At 32.3% G+C, this 22,920-nt stretch overlaps 2 protein-coding genes across 2 annotated transcripts; one reads left to right on the forward strand and one right to left on the reverse strand.

Moving 5' to 3' along the window:
- The first annotated feature begins 514 nt into the window (after nt 1–514).
- On the forward strand, nt 515–7,119 carry HELRODRAFT_106017 (hypothetical protein). The gene is made up of 16 exons (XM_009017263.1): nt 515–663; nt 1,384–1,582; nt 1,955–2,077; nt 2,229–2,357; nt 2,490–2,594; nt 2,954–3,275; nt 3,433–3,584; nt 3,686–3,789; nt 4,296–4,432; nt 4,534–4,850; nt 5,232–5,339; nt 5,439–5,564; nt 5,674–5,781; nt 5,893–6,012; nt 6,439–6,600; nt 6,725–7,119. The coding sequence occupies exons 1-16, from the start codon at nt 557–559 to the stop codon at nt 6,944–6,946; spliced, it is 2,541 nt and encodes an 846-aa protein (XP_009015511.1). The 5' UTR covers nt 515–556; the 3' UTR covers nt 6,947–7,119.
- Nucleotides 7,120–7,467: 348 nt separating this feature from the next.
- HELRODRAFT_188276 (hypothetical protein) lies at nt 7,468–16,089 on the reverse strand. Its single transcript, XM_009017264.1, has 8 exons — nt 15,931–16,089; nt 15,560–15,638; nt 15,325–15,451; nt 11,738–11,834; nt 10,527–10,625; nt 8,511–8,572; nt 8,275–8,386; nt 7,468–7,670 (listed from the first exon to the last, which is right to left on the reverse strand). The coding sequence occupies exons 1-8, from the start codon at nt 16,045–16,047 to the stop codon at nt 7,542–7,544; spliced, it is 822 nt and encodes a 273-aa protein (XP_009015512.1). The 5' UTR covers nt 16,048–16,089; the 3' UTR covers nt 7,468–7,541.
- Nucleotides 16,090–22,920: the final 6,831 nt, after the last annotated feature.

Below are 22,920 nucleotides of genomic sequence, written 5' to 3' on the forward strand. Positions count from 1 at the left end.
GTTAAATTTAATTCAAATTGACATAGTGGTGGATAGTGGGAAGTCTGTTACATGTTTTTAAGAAATTATGCTTGAAAAAATTAAGTTCTGGAGCGAAACCGAAAACCAATAAAGACGGATATTATTTCAGGAACGAAGCCGAACCGAAATTCGTTTTGCTGACTAAACGGACTAAACTGTGAACCGAAACGAAAAAATTAGGGTTCGATGCCCTGCATAGGACAGCGTTGTATGTGTTGAATCAACAACAAACAGACTCAAATGTCTATGCCTACGAAAGCAAAATTTTTTTTCAATAATCTTTCTTTGGTTTATTATCCGTTGCTACGATAGCGCAAGCGCAAAGAGGTTTCTAGAAGTTTCTTGTATTTTCGTTATCTTTATTTAGAAAGGTTTCCGCGAGTCGCCGGCTAAATTTACCGCGCGTTCCGAGTTTTGGCTTCTTTGTTGTGTAGTTGATCACCAAATCTTTGTTTATTGTTTCAGATTTGTTCTCTGACAAGAACTGATTTACAAACGTGCTTGGTAATTGTGGGCAGTCAAACCATTTTAAAAAATGTCGGTCATTGGAATTGATATTGGTTACCAGACCAGTTACATTGCTGTCGCCAGGCAAGGTGGGATCGAGACCATAGCCAATGAATACAGTGACAGATGTACTCCGTAAGTTTTGGTCTTCTTTGGAATGGCTGTCTTGTTTTGTGTTAAAAGTTAAATGGTGATTTTGAATTTTAACTTTTTTGTTAATGGTTTTAATTTAATTAAGTAAGTTAATTTTTAATTAATTAATAATTAAATATTAATTAGTATTATTATTAATTGGTTAGTTAATTGGTTAAGCTTCTAACCTAATTAATTAATTAACTTTATTTAATTTAATTTATCTATTCTCTGTAATTCACAATAAATAAATTATAATCATAATACATAAGTTTATTAAAATATTCAATTTAATTTAATTAATATATAAATAAATTATGATATGTTAAATTAAGATGTTATATAATAAAATAAAACAAATAGAATAAGGTAAAAAAAATTTTTTTTAAAGATTATATACAATTTCTCACACATGTTTGTTTATTTGAATTTGAATAAGTATTGCATTTGATGTTTTTATTTAATTATAAAAATTTACATCTTAGAAAGACTTTAGCTGATTGAAAGCTATGATTACAGAAATATATGAAAAAATCTTCATTTAGTTTTTTATTTTTACACCAGGATGATATAACTATTAGTGTTAAATAATTAAAGTTAAAAAAAAAGTTTGGTAAATATAGTTATATATAAATTTGTGTTTTTGAAATTTTGAATAGTTTCTATTTATTTGAGTTATTATAAACAAGATAGGATAGGATTAATTTATTCATATTTCAACAGTACTTGTGTGTCCCTTGGTGAGAAAAGTCGATTTATTGGAGCTTCAGCCAAGCAACAACTGGTGACAAATTTTAAAAACACTGTGTGGGGATGGAAGCCACTGATTGGTAAAAAGTACAAAGACCAGTCAGTGCAAAAGGTTCTACCAAATTTACCATATGAAATAGTTGAAGAGAAGAATGGTGGAATTGGAATAAAAGTTAGTTCTTGTTTAGTGATTTGTGAAAGTGTTGGTATGCAAACCATTTGATTAAATAAATTCTTACTGGTTATTATTTTTAACTGAACTCACATTATTGTTGCCTAATTTGTCAAAAGTAATATTTCTCTAGCTTAGGAGTTAAGAATTTTTCTGAATCTATCTTATTTCTCTAATTTTAACATGCTCCTAAGAAGATTTTAACTTTCCACAAATAAGTTGTTCTAGACGTGAAAACTTTTCTTAGTAGGTATTTCATTCTATGCATTTAAAGTTTTTTTTAAATGTTTTTAAAATCTAAATTTCTAATTCAAAAATTACACTGAATTATAAGGTAATTATATTTTTGTTTATTTTACAAATTCGTTTCAGGTTTCCTATTTAAATGAGAAACGTGTCTTTTCACCAGAACAATTCCAGGCAATGATGCTAACAAAACTGAAAGAAACTGCAGAAAACAACTTGAAGTCAAAAGTTGTGGATTGTGTATTAGCTGTGGGTAGTTGTATAAATTTATTTAGATTTTTAGAATTTTTAACTTTTAATTTTTCTGATTATATACTACAGTACACACTTTTAAAACATTGATTATGGTATAAGAACAGCATGAATTTTAATGAATTTGTAATTGTCTTGTCATGCACAGGTTCCCTGTTATTTCACTGATATTGAAAGAGCATGTGTCATGAATGCTGCCTCAATTGTGGGTCTGAATGTTTTGAGGTTGTTCAATGAAACAACTGCTACTGCACTCAGCTATGGCATTTATAAGCAGGTGTATATTTTGAAAATATTAAATGAATGTTATATTTGTCATATTTTAATGAATGGGAATTAAACATTTGACCATTTGTTGAATTTATGTCAAAATTTCTCATGCTGAAAAATTAATGCTGTTTATTTAAAGGACCTGCCAGGTACAGAGGAGAAACCCAGGAATGTGATCTTCTTAGATGTTGGCCATTCGAGTCTTCAACTGTCTGCTTGTTCGTTCAACAAAGGAAAGTTGAAGGTAGATAAATATTTTGTCTTTGTATGTTCTAATGTTTCACTCACCTTACCCATTCCAATTCAGAATAATACATTACGTGTATTTCTGCATAAAACTATAAAATGTTTGTGTCGAAATGGTTGTTCTGAACGTTTACTACTTTTTTATATTTCCACTCAATTTCAAATAAGTAATGTTTGAATGTTTATTTTGGTAAAATACTTGTTCTATTTATTTTATGTAAATTAGTTTTTAAATTGTAGATTTTGAATAATCTTAGATGTTTTATCATTTTTTGCTTTTGGCTTTATTTTTTCAAGTTGAATTTTTTCCATATTTGTTAATTGTTGAACTATGTGCTGATTTATTTTTCTTCTTAGATGTTGGCTACAGTAGCTGATCCAGAGCTGGGAGGATTGTGTTTTGATAATTTGCTAGCTGAATATTTTATTTCTGAGTTCAAAAAGAATTACAAGATAGATGTTCATTGTAACCCGAGGGCCCATCTGCGTCTCGTGCAGGAGTGTGAGAGGCTGAAGAAACTAATGAGTGCTAATTCTCAAGAAATTCCTTTAAACATTGAATGCTTTATGGATGATAAGGATGTCACCGGTCGCATGAGCAGGGAACTCATGGAACAACTCTCCAGTCATCTCCTTGTGAAAATTGAAAAATATCTAAGGGATATCCTTGTTAATTCGAGTAAGTTATGTTTTGTTTCAATCTAACAACCTCTTGTTTTTTTTTTAATTGCGCCTATGTTTCTGGAATAAACTATGAATTTGGTTTAAAAAGGATAATAAAAATTATGAAGGTGGTTCGTTGTGTATAGTCAGCAAAAATAATATTACAACAACAGATCTGAAAAGTGAGGATATATATTCAGTGGAAATTGTGGGAGGGTCAACGAGGATGCCTGCCATTAAGGAGCTCATTAGAAAAGTCTATGGAAAGGACGCAAGCACCACATTAAATGGAGATGAAGCGGTTGCCAGAGGGTGTGCTCTGCAGGTACATTTCATAACATCTTACTTATTCAAAAGATTTTTTTAAGTCTTGATCAAGTTACATTAAATGTTGAAATTGTAATTAACTTGAAATTACCTTTGCAGTGTGCCATACTGTCTCCCAACTTCCGAGTGAGGGATTTTGAAATAACAGACACCCAGTATTATCCCATCAAGTTGTCATGGAAAGGCAGTCTTGAAACTGGAGAGTTAGTTCTTTTTCAAAAATTTATCACTTCAAAGTTTAGAAGATACTTTGAAAAAATAAGGCATTGTCAATCTACACATATTTCTTACCTTGCAAAGGAGCTTTACCTTGTATTCGTTATTATTTAGACACTTCTAGAGCAGATTGAGTGCTCCCAAGGAATTTTGTATGCTTAATGCATCTTTTAAACTATCTAATAATGGGACTGATAAATTATAATTTCTTGCTGCCCTTAAGTTTGGCATACTTGTTAATTTGGTTGCATATCACCTTATCATTTTGTTTAACTAACAAAATGTCATTTGCTTGACTCAAATAAAAAACATAAGCATCAAAAAGCATGTTTTCAAAAAACCAACCAGCACAAGCATGGAATCAATACTGTATGTAATACTTTATTTATGTTATGGTTATAGGAAAACAATGCAGCAATAATACTGGACACTGATGCTTTGTCAAATAAAATTGACATTTTTAGATGTGTTTAAAAGGTATTTTTTATTTTAGAGTGGACAGTATGGAGGTGTTTCCAAGATATCATGCAATTCCATTTACAAAGTTACTGACATTCTATAGAAGTGAACCTTTTACTTTGGAAGCTTCTTACAGTTCTAAAGAATTGCCGAAAGATAAACTGAATATTGGTTAGACTTTTTAAATTTTTATTTAAATTAAATCTAGTTAGCTTGTCTCAAAAGTCAATTGCATTTTAATTTTTTCAAACTTATATATATTTAACATTTAGGTAGTTACACCATTGATAAGGTAACACCATCTGCAAATGGAGAAAGTTCAAAGATCAAGGTAAAGGTGCGAGTAAACATTCACGGTCTTTTTGGAGTATCATCGGCTTCAATGGTTGAAAAGATAGAAACTGTTAACGAACCGATGGAAGTAGACAAAAGTAGTGGTGAAACAGCTGGAAACTCAAATGAGGCTCTTAATGCTTCTAAAAACAACTCTGAGCAGCCAATGGATGAACAATCAACGCCACCAGTTGAAGCTAACCAGAACAACAATGCTGGTCATCATCCTGAGAATTCAAATACTGAAAATCCAGAGGTCCTTAGCTGAATGTTTTGTTAAATTTTTTTTGAAAGTTTTTGCTGGCTTATTTAACCAACATTTAAGTGGTTGTTTGTGTCATTTCATTTGATCTCAGATTTTATAACAGTAATTTCGTTGCTATGCTGTAGCAATTTATTATTTTGTATTCTAGAAATGTATTAATTGTGAATTTATCTTGATTCATTATTTTTATTTTTGGAATTTATGACTGTAATAACTGGAGTGTTGATGCTCCATAAAAAACGTTGGTAACTTCATTTTTAGATGTGCAAAATGACTTAATTTCATTCAAATTAATTTCATAGTGACCATTAAAGACTTCCAATGTTGACACAATTGCATTTTCCCCTTCTGTTAATTCAGGCAGTTGCTGAGAAGAAACCAGAGGCTAAAAAGCACAAAGTGCGAACTATTGATTTACCTGTCATTCCATCAAACACCAACGTTAAATCTGTTGACTTAAACAAACTTATTGAGATGGAGGTATGCATTTAATTATCATTTTTATTGAAATTGATAACTCAATGTGATCACAAAAATGAGAAAATTAGATTTAAAAAATTGTCTTATCCAACACTACAGAATGAAATGGTAATGCAAGACAAATTAGAAAAGGAACGTGCAGATGCTAAGAATGCCGTTGAAGAGTATGTTTATGAAATGAGAAACAAACTTTGTGATGAATATGAAAAGTTCATGAAAGAAGAGGTAGGTAGTTAGTTATCCATCATTTTAAATCAGACCACGTTTTTTATATAGTTCATCATTTAAATCTTTGAGATGCTTATTGTAATGCAACTGAAATTTTTTGAAACAGGATAGAGATAACTTTCTGTTGAAACTTGGAGATACAGAGAACTGGCTATATGAAGATGGAGAGGATGAGAAAAAACAAGTCTATATTGACAAACTGGCCAAGCTAACTGTTAGTATGTTTGCATGAGTTTCTTTTTTGTCCAACTTTATTCTTTTCATCTGTTTTTCTCAGCAGTTAACTCACCTTTTAAAATTTCATAATGATACCACAAATTTGTAGGAAATAGGCAATCCGGTAAAAGAGAGGTACCATGAATCAATCAATCGACCAATTGCATTTGACAGACTAGCCCAAGCTATTCATTTGGTTGCAAAAGCTGTTGATGGCTATGCCAATAAGGTATTCACTCACTATACTGTTTTTTTGGGTTTACCATCTTTTTTTTAACCTTTTTTAATAGCACTTAATGGCTGAGAATTGGTTTATCATTCCAGCATAATGAGGTCTTTGTTATAATCCTGTCGACAAGTAACCTGCATGAGTTTTTTCATAAATATAATGAGGTTTCCTTTTACAATTCGCTCTTTAGTGTTTCTCAGAGGTATCAATGACCAACACATGGCACAGAGGGTATTTAAATGCAGATAACTCAACGTACCAGAAACATTCTAACCCACTTTTAGCAGCAGCAGTTTTAGCATCTTAACCATTGCACCATCACATCACTCAAACTTGCATTCCTTAGAGTTTCATTGCCTCTGTTTTATATTTTCCAATTAGTTTAGATTTCTCCAATTATTTTCATTAATACATGTTATTTTTCAGGATGAGAAATACTCTCATTTAGATGCAGCTGACGTTGAAAAGGTAAGAAACTTAGTCATTGAGAAACAGCAGTGGTTTGATACCCATCTTAATATCTGCAATCAACAAAAACCTCATGAGGTCCCAGCTATGACAGCTTCACAGATTTCAGCTCATGCTGATGTTGGTTAAATTATTAATTCATTACTTCATTTTAATACTTCAAAATATGTGAATAGATTTTTCTTAAATATACATTGTCGATCTTGGTTTATTATTGTAATTTCTTTTTATTAAAACGATTCAGTCTCTGTGGTCATCATGCAATCCAATCATGAACAAGCCTAAACCGAAACCAAAGGAGGAACCCCCAAAACAATCAAAAAAAGAAACTGAAAAGCAGCAGACTAATGATAATAACAGTAATGCAAATGGCCCAGATGTGAACGAGCAGCAGAATGAAGCATCTCCTCAACAAGATCAAAGTCAGGATCCATCAGCTACGAACCCAGACATGGATCTAGATTAGAACTTATTTATGGATTATTACAACGAACTTATATGTATTTGTACGACTATGTCATGATTTTCACTAGGTGTTATTTATATCAGACATTATTATATTATTGCTGTTATTGTTGTCTACTGGCTAAATTATAAATTACATTCTTTGAAGCTGATTCAGCATGATGAAGTCTCAAATTGTTTAGCACTAACTTTAATACAAGCATCATTTGGTAAAATGGCTAGATATTGCATCTCAAAAATTAGATATTTGGAAATTGTGGGTTATTCATGAAGTAAATTCACCTGTTTGATGATGAATACCTATTGTTATGACTCACTCGTTTATAGGAGTAAGTTTAGAGAATGAAACTCAAAGTTTCAAAACATCAGCTGCTTATTTAAGTTTGCTGTGCTATGTGCATATTTTTTATGTGGTACATCACTCTAAATAATATGAATTTTTTTTAATTTGGTTAATTTTAATTTCTAATCAATACATTCTTTTGTGTTGACTGTTAATACAATAATTTAGAGCAATTATTTTTTGTGTCAAAAACAAATTGATTTACTACAACTAAATTTAGGAGAACAAAAAGCGAAGTTTTGTCAGATGGATTTTATACAATCATCTCTAGTTCTTTTGCATATTCAATTGTTTTTTCTGCCAGTTCAGTTGAGGGCACCAGATCATCCACTCTTTCAGGTCGATGGAATACAAAATAATTGTTTTCCAGTTTCCAATTTTTCTGTTATTGATTAAATTAAATGATTTAACATCCAAATTTATAGAATTAAATACATGTTGAAATAATTTGTCAAAATTAAACTGCATCTCTGAAGCTGAGGTTACAATATGCAATGTGTAATAATATCAATCAATCTTTCTTCGTTTAGCGTCCAGAGACCCAGTTCCCCGAGGTAGGACGTATAATAATAATAATAATACTATCACTTGTGAATTCTGGAACTAGAATTGTGGGCAGGACTGTAATAAGACATCATTTTAAAATACAGGACAGGTATTTGTATATAGAGAAGTGGTAGTTGATGCAGTCGTGGAAAGAAACAAAATCAGCAACTGGGGATCACATAAATTATATTATATATCAGATATGGTGTGGGGCTTCTTGGCTGAATATAATTTATTGAACGCAATAATAAACGAAAATTACAGAAAATAATGGTGACACAGGTTCACGGAGTTTTTGCAGCAGCCAATGTCTGTTCCTTGAGCTGTGGCCCGTGCGCATAAATTGGAATGTTCCTAACAGAACAATGCATTCGTGCACGAGGTTATTAACGTATAAATAAATTCTCACAAAGGGAATAGGAAAAAATGAAAAATTTAACGTTTTTTGCGTAGTTAATTGCAGCATTGGCTGAGTCTAGAAAGAGCATCCTGGCAGCCTCCTGGACGTTGAGACGCTCATAAGCCTTTTCAAAACATTCTGCAATCTCCTTCCTTTGAAATTAGTTTTGTTCAACAAACATTCATTTAACAAAGCAACAATATTATTAGATTAACAATGAATCTCAACGACACAATAGAATACAATATATATAGTCCAAAGTTCGAGCTGATTAACCACCGTTTCACGAGAGTATTTTTGTCTATACTTGGACTGCGAGACGGTATAGAGGTAGAATGCTGTGATCGAGTTTGAATGAAAAGAAATCCGCGCGCATCATACGCTGTTATTTCAAACACGCATGAGCGTCCGCTGTTTGTAAAAACTTTGAAAAGCGTCGTCGAACACTACGAAAATGGCGATAAACAAATTATGAGGATGGATTAACTAAATTCAGAGCACACAAAACCTTTCGGAAACAATAAACTAAAAATATAATTATTTGTGAACCAGAAGCGAATGTTTTTGAGCTGTCTTGATTTTTGAGCTTAGAAAAAACCATCTCAACCTGTACTATTTCTATCACTTGTATTGAGCAAATGTTTTGTTTTATATGATGATTATTACGGTTTGCAGTTAATATTATAAGATATCGCAGTGCCAAACTTTAATTGCGATTAAACAATAAATTTGAGCTGATAATTTCTGGAAAAAAGTATAACTCCATATACATAACTTTCTACACACGTGTAGTTGACTGCTGATGGCACAATGAGATGCCAATGTTCAATAATTTGATTTATGAGCTTCTTCAAAGAAACTTCTGAATTTGTTTTCTACATTCTACACAAAAACTACTTGTGTGCGCGTTGAAAAATTTTTTAATTTGTTTTCTATATTCTACACATGTGCCAAAATACTAAATTTTAAATAAAAAACTCTTGTTTGCTAATAAGTTCCAGTTTCCTCCCGTCACTTGAAAAATTTTAAATATTCAACATCAACTCTGTATCACCACCATCATTGGTGCTTAGCTGTATAGACCAACTAGAGAAGACTGGCACGTGGGCAGGTGTCCAGCAAATTATTATTACATTACTACTATCTGCAAAAAATCAACACTTTTCAAATTGAGTTATTTGGAAATCGTTTTCTAGCCCAATTTAGTATGGAATAAAAAAGAAAAAAGGTCGAAAACACACCTAATAGTTCAAGCAAAAATGTCCATGAAAAATGTGTAGTCGGCTGATGTACACTGTCTCTTTGCTAGAAAAACCTAATTTAAAAAAGTAATTAAAAGTTTTACATACCAACATTTAAATAAGCTGAATTGAAGTCTATTCGTAGAGTTCTAATTTATTCCAAAACAAATGATGAAACATGGTAGGAATTCTACCTGTTCCTAACAATATTTTTCAAAAATATAACGCTGGAGACATCAGGAACAACAAACACTTTAATAATAACGTGAGTGGGTACAAAACTGAAACTTTGAATCAAGTGCTAACTGAAAATTTCTTTCTTATAACACCAAGACACAGGAAAAGGTGTTAAAAAATAAAAACGTGGGGAGATTTTGTACTTTTGTAGTTAATAGTGCTTGAGCAAATAATTATTTTTCTAGCAAGATTTTTTAATGTTGAAAACGATGTTTGTATTTTAGATGTATGAAACTGGCTTAAATAGCCACCAGTTTACTAGGGAATGTTGTGAAAATATGTCAACATTTCAAGAACAGTAGATCAATTTAAAAAAGTGCAAAGTATACAAATTTCATGTTAGAACAGGCAAAAAAGTTTTTCTAAGAAATATCTACTTCTAGATCAAATAAATTTTTTTTAGTAATTCTTTTCAACTACAAAAAATTTCGTTAAATCGACATGAGAATAACGTCATCCTTATGTTGAAAAAAATTTGTATTAAAATAAATATTTTATCTAGCAAACAGGTGAGGCTCTGTGCAAGCAATACCTAACGCTTTTAAAGGGGAGATTTAGTTGCAGGTGGGTACAAGGGATTTGAAGATTTTTTAGTTGTTACATATCTTTTTACAGAAAAAACTGAAACGTTTTTTAAATTTATTTTTAATCATTTAATGTAGCTCATGAATTAAAAAGTATTGGAATGTTTATAAAGTCGGATCAATGAAGATTCAAGTACAGTTATATTACACAGTTGAATGAGAAAATTGAATGGATATTACTATTAATGTTATCACCACTACTACCTATATTGCATTTTTGAATAATTTACCTTGTTGTAGCTTCCTTCCATCATGTACTGCTCTATTTGAATTGGGTGTTTTATGTAGACGCTATTCTTCAAATCATCACTTTTCAACCGTTCCAATTCCTTTTCAACGAATTAATATAATTGAACCGGGTAAGTAAAAAACCAAATAATATGGTCACTGATATAAACCATACAGTCACAACACATGTAATTTAGTATAATGTGCAACTTATGAAAAACATTTTAAATTACTTTCCAAACAGCAGATGAACAATTAAAAGGAACAAACTGCTTTCAGTAGAGATACTTAAATTAAGCAAACAGACAATTATTAAGACTCAAATGAGTGCTTAAAAGGTCAAAGCTATACTTCGATGAAACGAAAATTAGCTTTAATAACAAAAAATTCAATTAATAAGTTTACAGTTTAATCTAAAAAATTAAAAAAATATGTCAAGAGTGTTATTTCAAAAGAGAAAAAAATGAAATATGTGTTTTCATTGATTTGTATTTGAGCAACTTAATCATTTACAGATTTTCTAAAATTACATACATACATACATATGAACAATCCTTTTTCAATAGCTATCTACTACACAATATCATAAAAAATAAATTACTTGAAAACAAAAAACATTTTTTGTCCACATGAAACAAAATCATCATGCTAACAATGTCTATACTTTAATATTCAGCTGGTTTGATTGATTTTGTAGAATGCATATTAGAGTGATCAAGTTAAATTATGGAAAAAAATTATTGAGAGAGCCAAGTGAAGCACAAAATAAAAATTTGTGATAAACGGTTATGAAGAATCAAACTTATAAGAAATAAAAATAGGAGAAATAAGAGAGAAGTGAGTTTCAAAATATAAAAAGGGATGATCAAGAATATGAGAATATGCACACAAAGCTACAAAGCCTTAAACTCACAAGCACCTCACCAAATGACCTAGGCCTATGATTTACTAAATTTCAGGCAGATAGTATTCAAGTTAGGTAATCATACAATAACAACTCAAGACATGGCTCTTCTGCCTCCTTAGTCACCAACAAATATAAGGTGCTACATTCAATGAATAATATAAAGAGAGCTGATCTATAAACCAGATATTGATGATACAAAACAACTCAAGAAAAGTTAAAAATGAAAAATAAAATCAAAATCAAAAAATGCAATTGATTTGAATATGTGTTATCAGATTATTTGATTACAAAACCTTTCTTACTAACGGTATGAAAGTCAGACAATTTGTTTTCTGACAACAACCTCAACAAATTCAAGCCAAGTAGCTGTGCTTTGTATGGCGATTCCATAAGAGATGAATTCCTTCAAAATTTCAATGATGGGTAGTATTTTAATGCATTCCTTCATTAATAAATCAACGCTCATTGCACAAGGGCCGGGTAAATTTAAAAAGATTGAAAAATTTGTTTATCATCTATAAAATTTAATGTGAAAAATATGTCATTATAATTTTTATAAAAATGATTCTCCTTTTCACTAAATAAAATTATCTCATGATTCATTAACCATGACATGTATAGAAAATTTAACTATACATGCTCAACCAACTCTGCCTCTTTTTTCCTATTTTTATTCAATACAAATTGTTATTCCACATTTCGGTATGTATGTGGGAATACTTGGTTCACAAGGGAACCAGCGCGATTGATTACTTATAGGTCAGGGGAACATAGATCGATGATAGACTATATATTGGTAAGGGCCAAACATAGGAAGTATGTGAAGAATGTGAAGGCGATACCTGGTATGTTGCAGCATAGTATGGTTGTGATGGATATGACATCAAAAGAAATGGGGAGGAGGAAGAAGGATAAGTTTGTGGCAAAGAGAAAGACATGGAAGTTGCAGGATGCAGAGGTGAGGAAGGCATTTGAAGTGAAGGTGGCTGAAAATTGGGAGAGTGGTAAGGATGGAGATGTTTGGGAGAGATACAGGGACTGTGTGTTGGCTACGGCAGATAAAGTATGTCGATGGACGAAAGGAAAGTGTAGGCATGGCGAGACGTGGTGGTGGGATGAAGATATAAGAAGGGTTTTGGAAGTCAAGAAGGAGAGGTTAGGGTATGGAGAATGGACATGATGGAGGAAGCGGAGTCTGAGTATAGGAAGGCTAAGAAGGTTGCAAAACAGGCAGTGGCAACTGCAATGACGAAAGCATCAGATAGGTTAATGAAGGAAATGGAATTTGATGTGAGTTCGAGGTAAATGTTCAAAGTAGCAAAGCAGTCAATGAGGGATAGGAAAGATGTTATAGGGAATAGATGTGTTTGGGATGGATCTGGCAAGTTGTGTATAGATGAGGAGGAAAAAGCTCAGGTGTGGAAAGCTCATATGGAAAGGTTGATGAATGAAGAGAATGAGCGGGATGGAGATGTGGAATCCGCGGTCACACACGGACCTATAGAGAAGGTGACGATGGAGGAAGTAGAGAAAACAGTTAGAGAAATGAAACTAGGTAAGGCGACAGGGGTTTCGGAAGTGGCGGCAGAACATATAAAAGCGAGTGGGGTGATAGGAATTGAAGTTATGATAAGAATTGCTAACAGTATGTTTGATGATGAAGGTATACCTGAGGATTGGCGACACAGTGTGTTGGTGCCGTTGTATAAGGGCAAAGGAGATGTGAGAGATTGTGGGTCATATAGGCGTGTGAAATTGCTAGAGCACGGAATGAAGGTAGTGGAGAGGGTGCTTGAGAGGAGGTTGAAAAATATGGTGACAATTAATGAAATGTTGTGTGGGTTTATGCCTGGTAGGGGAACAGTGGACGCGTTGTTCATGGTGAGAATATTGCAGGAGAATTATAGAAAGAAGAAGATTGTACATGTGTTTTGTGGATCTAGAAAAGGCTTTTGATCGAGTACCGAGGAAGGTCATTGAATGGGCGTTGAAAAAGAAAGGAGTGAATGAGAGACTTGTTAAAGCTGTGATGCAGCTGTATGAAGGGGCAAAGACAAAGGTGAAGGTTGGAAGGGGGATGTCGGACGCTTTTAGTGTTAAGGTAGGAGTGCATCAAGGATCAGTGTTATCACTGTTTCTGTTTGCAATTGTGATGGATGTTGTGTGTGGAAACATAATGGAGGGGTTGTTATTTGAGATTTTGTATGCAGATGATTTAGTCTTGATGGCTGATAGCATGGAAGAATTGCAGTTAAAATTTGACAGATGGAAAAGTGTTATTGAAAAGAAAGGGTTAAAAGTTAATATTGGTAAGACGAAGGTAATGGTGAGTGGGGAAGGTGGGGAGCAAGTGATAAGTAAAATAGACCCCTGTGGGGTATGTGACAGGAGAGTGAAGGCTAACTCGGTATAGTGTATAGGATGTCAGAAATGGGTGCATAAGAGATGTAGAGGTGTGAGAGGGGCACTGAAAAAGGTGGAAGGCACGTTCAAATGTAAGAAATGTGTTCATGGTGTGATTAATATAATAGGACGGACTCAAGGACGGGGTTGAGTGGTGGTATTGAAAGAGTGGAAAGCTTTGTTTACTTAGGAGATAAGCTGAATGCGGATGGAGGATGTTTGAGCGCAGTTACGACTAGAGTTCGTGTGGGATGGATGAAATTTAGGGAACTGGGTGGGGTATTGTGTGGAAAGAAATGGTCAGTGAAGATGAAAGGGAGGGTATATAAAGCATGTGTGAGAGCAGCGATGGTATATGGTGGTGAAACTTGGGTGTTGAGGAGAGAGGAAGAAAGTGTACTGCAGAGGACTGAAAGAGCTATGGTGAGGATGATGTGTGGGGTTAAAGTGAAGGATAGGAGGAGTAGTACAGAGCTGATGTCAATGATGGGACTGAATGAGGACATTGTGACATTGATAAGGAGATCAAGATTGCGGTGGTATGGACATGTGTTGAGATGGGATGAAAGGGTCGGGATTAGGCGAGCGTTGGAGTTCGAGGTTGAAGGAGTGGTAGGAAGGGGTCATCCGCGATTGGGATGGAGAGAGCAGGTGGAGAAGGACAGGGTGAAAGCGGGGTTGCGTGATACTAAGGCGAGTGCCAGATGTGGATGGCGTCGAGGGGTATTTCGGTTTCATCATAGGTAGCCAAACGGCAACCCCCGATCTCGGGGAAAATGCCGTCTAAACGTGTTTTGTTGTTGTATGTGTGTATATATGTATGTATGTATACAGATATTTAGTAAAAGTATGTTCAATATCACACTAGTGTACAAACAATCATTCCTATATCATTATAACACTTCACACTTTTCACTCATCTCCACTCATGCCTACTGCCAACAAAACTATCCTATTTCCACTTTTTTATTCTATATTTCATAATGTTAAACATGCTTGCATGTTTAGCATTCATTATCTTTATTTAGAATTTCTCAGTAAATAACAAATAAGCGTGATGGATTAATATCAATTGGAATAATTGCTGACTTTCTGGAAAACATGAAAACTTACTTGCATGTAAATAAAGAGGTGCACATTATATAAAAAGGTTTAAAATAAATCAATTATTAATCCTACAATAGCCCAAAATGTAAGAACCAATCTTCATTTGCTTAACAGGACTTTCTATAAGCAAGCTGCACTATCTCATTTAAACAATTTACATTGAAAATTTTCTTTGTCAAAAATCAATTTAGTCTTAATTTAATTAGTGCAAAATGTCAAAGTTGACAACATTATTATTTAATAATTAAGTCACCTACTTTCCTGACCTTATTTGAGACAACAGAAAAATTTAGTTTAAATTAAAAGAAAATATATATTGAAAAATTCTGAGAATTAAATTAACAAAGCATATAATAAAATATATTAAATGAAATTACACTAACATGTTACTTAATTTGCCATCACTTTTATAGTCTAGGTAATAGCATTTTAATTGTGCCATGTATCTTTCAAATAAATCTTTGTTTTTCATAGCTATGGCCCACTGAGCACCTATTTCTAACGTATCTCCTAAAATGGAAAATGTTACAAAATGTTTAAATAATGAAAAAAATTATGTGGATTATTGGAACAAAAATTGAATTATTGAAATAAGTGAAAATAATAATATAATCTTACTCGCTGTTACAATGTGCTCAATGTTTAATGTAGAACTCTGAGAAGGTAAGAAATCAATTTGATACTCAACCAAGGTGACCTATTGTGTCGGTTGAAGTGTTATGTATTGTAATGTGAGGAAAATTATTTCAATTTTTTAATTTTTTTATGAAACTATTTTCATTTCAATTAGTTAGTTTGCCTAATCCTTTCTCAACATAAAATATTTAAAAAAAATGTTAAAAATAAAAAAAGCATGAAGTCGTCATATTATTTTGTTTCTGTGTCAAAACTCATCAACATATTAGATCTGTTTCTGTCAAGTCAAAACTCAAAAATTTATATTAGAATAGAAAAAAAGCCGAATCATGATGATGGGCGATAAAACAAACCTTCAACTTTTCCAGCATCTTACCACATTCGTCCAGATTAACCGGCTTTTTATTCCAAATTTTCATTAAATTTGAGCACATCTGAAACAGAACGTTTATATTTTTTGCTTCCGACATTTTATTCGCAGCGGTACACAAAATGAAAAAGTCCAACAAAAAACCTATTTGCAAACACAACAACGAAAAGACGTTGAATAACAAAACCATAGACAGTAAACTTATTTCGTACATTTATAATAGTATATTCCATATAATAGTATATTCCATACATAGAACATCTCATAAATGATTGATTATTAGACTGACGTCATTATATAGAATATAACATTATATGTGACATAGTATACACTCTATATATATGACTGACGTTAACGATTGAACTACACAGGGAATATCGTACATTGCATTTTTGTAAGTAAATTGCCTTGCGAGGTTACCTTCGTTATGCTTAGCTTCGGCATTCGAATAGGTAAGCGGAAGCAATTTCAAGAAATACGTGCTTAAACGTATTACACAAAATTTAAATTAAATAGCTACTGGAGTTCGTGTTCGGCGATCATGAATTTTTTAAATGGAATTGTCCTGTCTTGTCTCTTTCATTATGCTCTCTACTGGAAACAAGAGAAGCGGTCATGCATCCATTATAATCGATGCATGGGAGCTACAGAGGATGATCGTTTGAAGCGTACAGTGTAATGACGTATTTACTTCCAGGTGACTGCTCAGATTTCGCTTCATACATGTAATTGAATAGAGCTATCGATAAACGACAATTCATGACCTTTTATTCATAAAGATATCTACCCTAAACTACCCTTCTTAGTTAGCAACTGTTTCAATGCTGTTTAGTTTTTCGTACTAATTACTCAACCTCTGGTTACCAACTTCTAAAGATGTCGACATGCAAGACTCAGAAGACACTTTTGGCACCTCTTCCTTTAGGCAACCAATAAATACATGATCCCACGTACATTTAAAGAGGGGAAACACATAGCATCTTATTAAACACAACAACAAGTAATAGTACTTTATTTTATAATTTACAACGCAATTTAAAAGCAAATGTTCAATTTTATCAACATCTTCTTTTCTTTACAATTCCTTGAAAATTGGTCTTGCACCTGCAAAAAAAACCTTAAATGTATATCACGTCGTTTATTAAAGGAACATGCCCTTCCGGCATTTTCAGTTTGTACTAAAGCAGCATTGACTGTTGAAACGATTTATACTCACCTTTTATTGATCATTTTTGCATCTAATGGATAGTAAGTATAGGGCTCCAGATTCCCTTTGAGTTTATCTCCTTTACTTTTCTGAAAAATAAAATAAATTTCAAAATGTTAAGATTGATATACCATTTATTATCACTATCTGATTATACAATTTGTAAGGTTAAAGTTTTAACAGAAGTCCGCGTCTGTCAACTTATCCCATCTCAGTCCTTCTAACTACTGTTTGCTTGGTCATTATCGCCCTTTGAAAATACTATCAATAATTCAAAAAAAGACAGTAATTTACACGCAATTAGCTTAATTTTCAATGAAAACTCTGAAAAATTATTAAAATGCAATACAATGATGCAATAAAAAAGAGTAACAACTTTGCAGGTTCCGAAATTTTTTCTTGGTAAAGTACTTTTCTTCTTTGGCTTTTCCTTTTTAATTGATCGATGAATTCCCTTTCCTCCAGCTTAATAGATTGTATAATAAATTGTCATTGTACTTATAAGCGTTAATATTATTTATATTTAGTTGCAATTTGATGAAAAAAGATTCAAGGCCCGTCTCTTCCTGGGTTCAGAGGAATCAACAACACACAAACAGCGTGTGTGATTGTGCTAAGCGACGCACGACATACGAAGCATGTAATAGGTGGGCATCTTTTTGCAATATTCGAACCAGGTCACTCCATGCACTGCAAAGCAGGCGATCTTAACCACTAAGACATCACGCCGCCCATAATGCCCATCATGATATCAATCGATTAATCAATCCTCCTCAGCTTGGATATGAGTTTGAATGAGTTTGAAAAATGCCCATCATGATCGCAAAATGAAATAAGAAAACAATTACGTTTGTAAGATGATTTAGAATAAACTTCGTTGTCAAAGTCGTTGTCATCATCATCTTCATCATCTGTGACGTCATTTTTTCTTCCAATGGATATTTTTCTTTTTCTTGTCTGTATTGAGAAACATCGATGCTTTAAGAGAGAGACATGCAAATGTTAATCAAAGATATTGCGGCGAAATAGATGAACAAGAAAACGTTAAAAAAATTGTTGAAGTAGGACTCCTTCCATATCTATGTTAATTTTTTTATTTCTAATACCCTTCTTATCAACAGTGGGGATATAATATCCTCTGTCTACATAGTTCCGTGCAAACATACAAATCCAACATAACTCAGTCCAAACTACAAAACCAGTTTAGGTTATAAATGTTCTTAAAGCAATATGGACAACAAACTACTGAAACTAAATAAAAAATAAATGATAGAAGTGTGCAGACGTTGAGACCGACCTGAACGAAGCAACGAAAAATGGGGACCTCCAATTATTTAGTGGAGGTATCAAATTATTCTAAATGTTTAATTTTTAGAATTTGTAGGTGGTTATTCCATAATTTTTTTAAACCAGCGTCTAATCCTTACCAGCCCACCTGCACCATTGTTACGCATACAGTCAGTTCAAACTAAAATGCAGCCTCTAAATGATCAAAAATATGTAGTACATAAAATAGTTCTTGCGTATACTTACACCTATGTATGAAACATAATCATCATAGTGTGCACGTTGAAATGTAATTGCAATCAGATAAGTGAAGTTTAATTTAAAAACAGCTCATGCAAAATTGCCTGATAGAAAAGAATTAATTTTTCCAACCTTTGTACCAGAATCACCAGGAAGGTTTACAGCATCTTTAACATTAATCTTCAATTCTGAAAGTTTGTATGGTAATATTATTGAACAGTTACGACTTCACATTATAACATCATTGAAAATAACAAATAATAGTTAATCAATTTTTAAACAAACATATAAACATTATTATCAGACTTCCTTAAATAAGTTAAGGGAAAGTTTAATTTTAAAAACAGAAAATTGACCTACGTAACAAGTTATACGCCAATAATGCAGTTAAAACAGTTTTCCTCAATATGATTGAAAAACATTTTTAATTACAGCTATACTGATAAAAACCTTGAGCCTCCTCACTGATGGGAATAATGAGTCTGCCATCTGGCATAACTTTGAAGTAATCCTTGCTGTTACTCTTCTTCTTCATTTTCTTCAAGTCAGAATTTGAGTCTGAAAATAACAGATGATTGAATAAATTAATGAGTTTTTGAATATCATCAACAATGATACTATCTAACTTTGATACTATCAAATTGATTCAAGAGCAGTAAAAGTTGGTTTAAAGAATAAAAATTTTGCAGCTGCATCAATTTTAATCTTGCAAATAAAAAGAACCACTCTTTGTCAGCAAAATAGAAAAAGCTACTCCCAAAACACTCTGCGTTATATTCTTAAGAATAAACTTCAAATAACTTCTTGTAAGGTCATTTCAATTCTCAAAGCTTTCATTTCGTCATTAAGAAAATCTTAAAAGACAGTGCAACGTGTTAATGCTTGCTATTATTTCCCAAAAGACAACCAGTCCAACAGTATTGGGGCAAGCAAAAGTAACAGCAGAAACATGGATGTGGAAAGCAAGTAGTTGAAAAAAAGAGACAAAAGAATATAAAAATTAATTAAGTCAATTAAGATCAAAAGCTTCGGTCGTGACAAAAAAAAAGATGAAAACTTTTTGAAAAACCTAAAGTTTGGTACGACAAAACATCTCTCGCATGGTTAATTAAATAGAGCTTAGGTAGCCAGCCAGAGTTGGTTAGGTTAGTTAATTTAGGCGCAAAAGAATGCATCAAAGGTTTAATTTAAGAACATGTTTAAAAATTAATTATACTTACAAATAAGATTTTGATTTGCCGATGGGTCCAAAAAGTCAATGATTCCGTTATCTTCCTTTAAATAAAATTTGTCCTCCTGCTCGCTGTCGTTATCGGATTCATCATTTTCAGAGTCGGTATCCCTTAGAAGATCCTCAATGCTACAAATTTTTTAAAATTATTAAATTCTTAACAAAACATAAAAAATGATGGAACTCTTAAGAATGTTCAAACGGTTAACAAATGTTAAACAAAAAGACAGAAATAAAAAAATATCTGAAGCAAACACACAACACATTACACACAGTCGACATGCTGCATACCCGTTCTCTGATTTGTTTTCATCATTACGTTTCTCTTTCTTTGTAGATTTCTCAGTCTTCAACTTTTTTTTCTTATGCCGCTGCTCTTCCTTCCTGATATGATTGAGTATTCGATGGTGTGAGGCAGGAAGGAGCTCGTACAACACTTCAATTCTGAAAATGTACAGTTGGGTTGTGATTGGTTAGTTCAAATTTTATCATCTTAAAATATTTTCGTTTATAGTTAAAACCACAGATTTTAACTGACGCACTTTCATGCATAGGATTGCTTCATAGACAGTTGTTATTAAAAATGGAAAGAGCACTTAAAATAACAACTTTGTAAGTGGAAAATGTAAAAAAGCGTCATAAAAACGGCAAGCCAATTCATGAAATATTCAATATTAAACCTAAGAAAGTGATGATAGAAAAAAGTTGAAACCTCATAACAGGCTAGGATAAATAAATTGAATTTCTAATCGAATCATTGTGACGATTACTACAAATTAATCCGTGAAAACATATTGAAAAATTTTAAACTAAAAAAGCTGACATAATGACAACAATCAAATATAAAAACATTATTAACTATCAACATATCAACGATCAACAATAATAGAACATTCTTGCTATTTTAAATTACGTTTATTTCATTAGCTGTCTATAACATATTAGAATAAGTTAAATCCTATACGCTTTAAACTGATTAGTTGTGATTTCAAAAATTATGTTATTAATGGTTTAGTAGAAAGTTGTAGAAAAATGAGAAATTGCACAAGGGGAAACTAACCCAAACTTCCTGACCAGTATGATATACACTTCTTTAGATTTGAATCTGAAGTGATGTCTGTTGTCATCCTTCATGGACACCAAACTGCTGACCTAGGTTTTTAAAAGAATGCAACAAATCGATGTAATTTATGTATGAAAGATTCGACAATTTCGTAGTTAGTATTGGGCCAAATACGTATAAGAATATCTTATAAAATTGAAAATTGCACCTACCAGTGGTTTGAGGAATTGGTCCATCCTATCTGAGAAGCCCAATAACAACGACTTGAAAAAACTCAACCCGGATCTCACTATTTCCCGACTTTTTGACTTCAAGAGAAGGCATAAATAGTCAACTAAAATTTTTAGCAAATCTGCTTCCACAAGATCTGGTGAATATGAAGGTTATACGACATTAAGACAGTCTCAAATAATTCTACAATTACTGTTTATCAGCTTAATTCTATGCAAACAAATATTCACTGGTAAACAATAAAAAAATAAAGTTTTAATGGCTTAAATTTTAAGTTGCACAAAATAACTGTTTAATCATGAAGAGGATGCAGCCACAATGAGTTAAAAGAAGAGTTGGATCATTCAACCAATCAAGTATTACATATTAACCTCAACAACAATTATCAAGGCAATGAAGAAAACTCGCTCAATGATTTTATTTATGAAGCATGTTTTCAATGCAACTTAGGTGCTCAGTTACACAGTTATTAAACTACTAAAAGGCTAATTTTGTTTAAATGTTATGCCACGTACTCTCTTGGGCTCGACATTAAATATTTGCTTTACTATTCCTTTGAATTTTCTTATTTCCGCTTCGACCACCAATCATTGGATTGTTTAATATTAAACTTCGAAAAATCAATACAATCGATTAAACATTTTAAATTTAAAAAAAAACAATATGTTCTAACATATTGTTTTGTAAGACATAAATTTTCAATAATACATCAATTAAGTTAATCAATTAAGATTGATTAACTTAATTGTGCAAGCAATTTATATGAAGCAAGTACTTTTACCTAAATATCTTTAAAATGAAACAACAACAAAAATCAACCACCTTTGAAATCAAAAATAACTTTGTTAATAGCCAATACCGAGCAGGATACCAAGTGAGCATTTGAACTTGCTAATCCAGGAAACAACATGACCACGAAGTCTAGAAAGGCACCTGTCACAAAATAGATAAACATAAATGAAAATTAAATTATTTTAGCCGTGCTATCAACACCAAACATTGCACCCACTTATCCAGTCAAAATTATTTCCTTCATACAGTCTGACCTAAATTTTTAAACACAATTTTCAGTTGATTTAAAATAAAACTTTGTGCCTTAAATAAAACAATTAGAATTTTCAACACGAATGATGTCATAAATGATGTTGGTTGATTTGGCTGGCACTTCCGATGGGCAACATGACATGAAGAAGCATTGATAGAAATGCAAGATGGTGGGGAGTCGATTAAAACTTTATGTATTAAGAAAGGAATGATAGACTGGCTTGTTTCTTGAGGCAACGAAAAATAAATATCCAAATAGGTATCTACAAGAAAACAAATATTTTGTCCTCCATCTTCACATCAAAGAAAGGGAGACTTGAAAGTGAAGCTGACCAAAGTGGTATCAAATGTCAAAACTCATCTAGTCAGCATCAGGCTCAAGCATCATATCAATTTGAAACAATTAATAAAGTAAAAGAAAAAATTTTTTGTGTGCTTTCGTACAATATTCATTTTACTTAATAAAAAAACGGTAAATAAGGTTCCTCCACAGTGCAACGCTAATTTTATGAAAAAATAAGATACGATTGGCATAATTTTGAAGAGAGCAAGACAATTTTTTCACATGGTTTGATGGGGAGTATGGCCCAAAAAAGTTGAAAAACTCAACCAAGAAAATATATTGATTTGCACAGCATTACAAGCTTTACAACTTCCAAACTAAGTGTTT

This window comes from Helobdella robusta (assembly GCF_000326865.2).
Source record: "Helobdella robusta unplaced genomic scaffold HELROscaffold_2, whole genome shotgun sequence".
Taxonomy (NCBI): Eukaryota; Metazoa; Annelida; class Clitellata; order Rhynchobdellida; family Glossiphoniidae; genus Helobdella; species Helobdella robusta.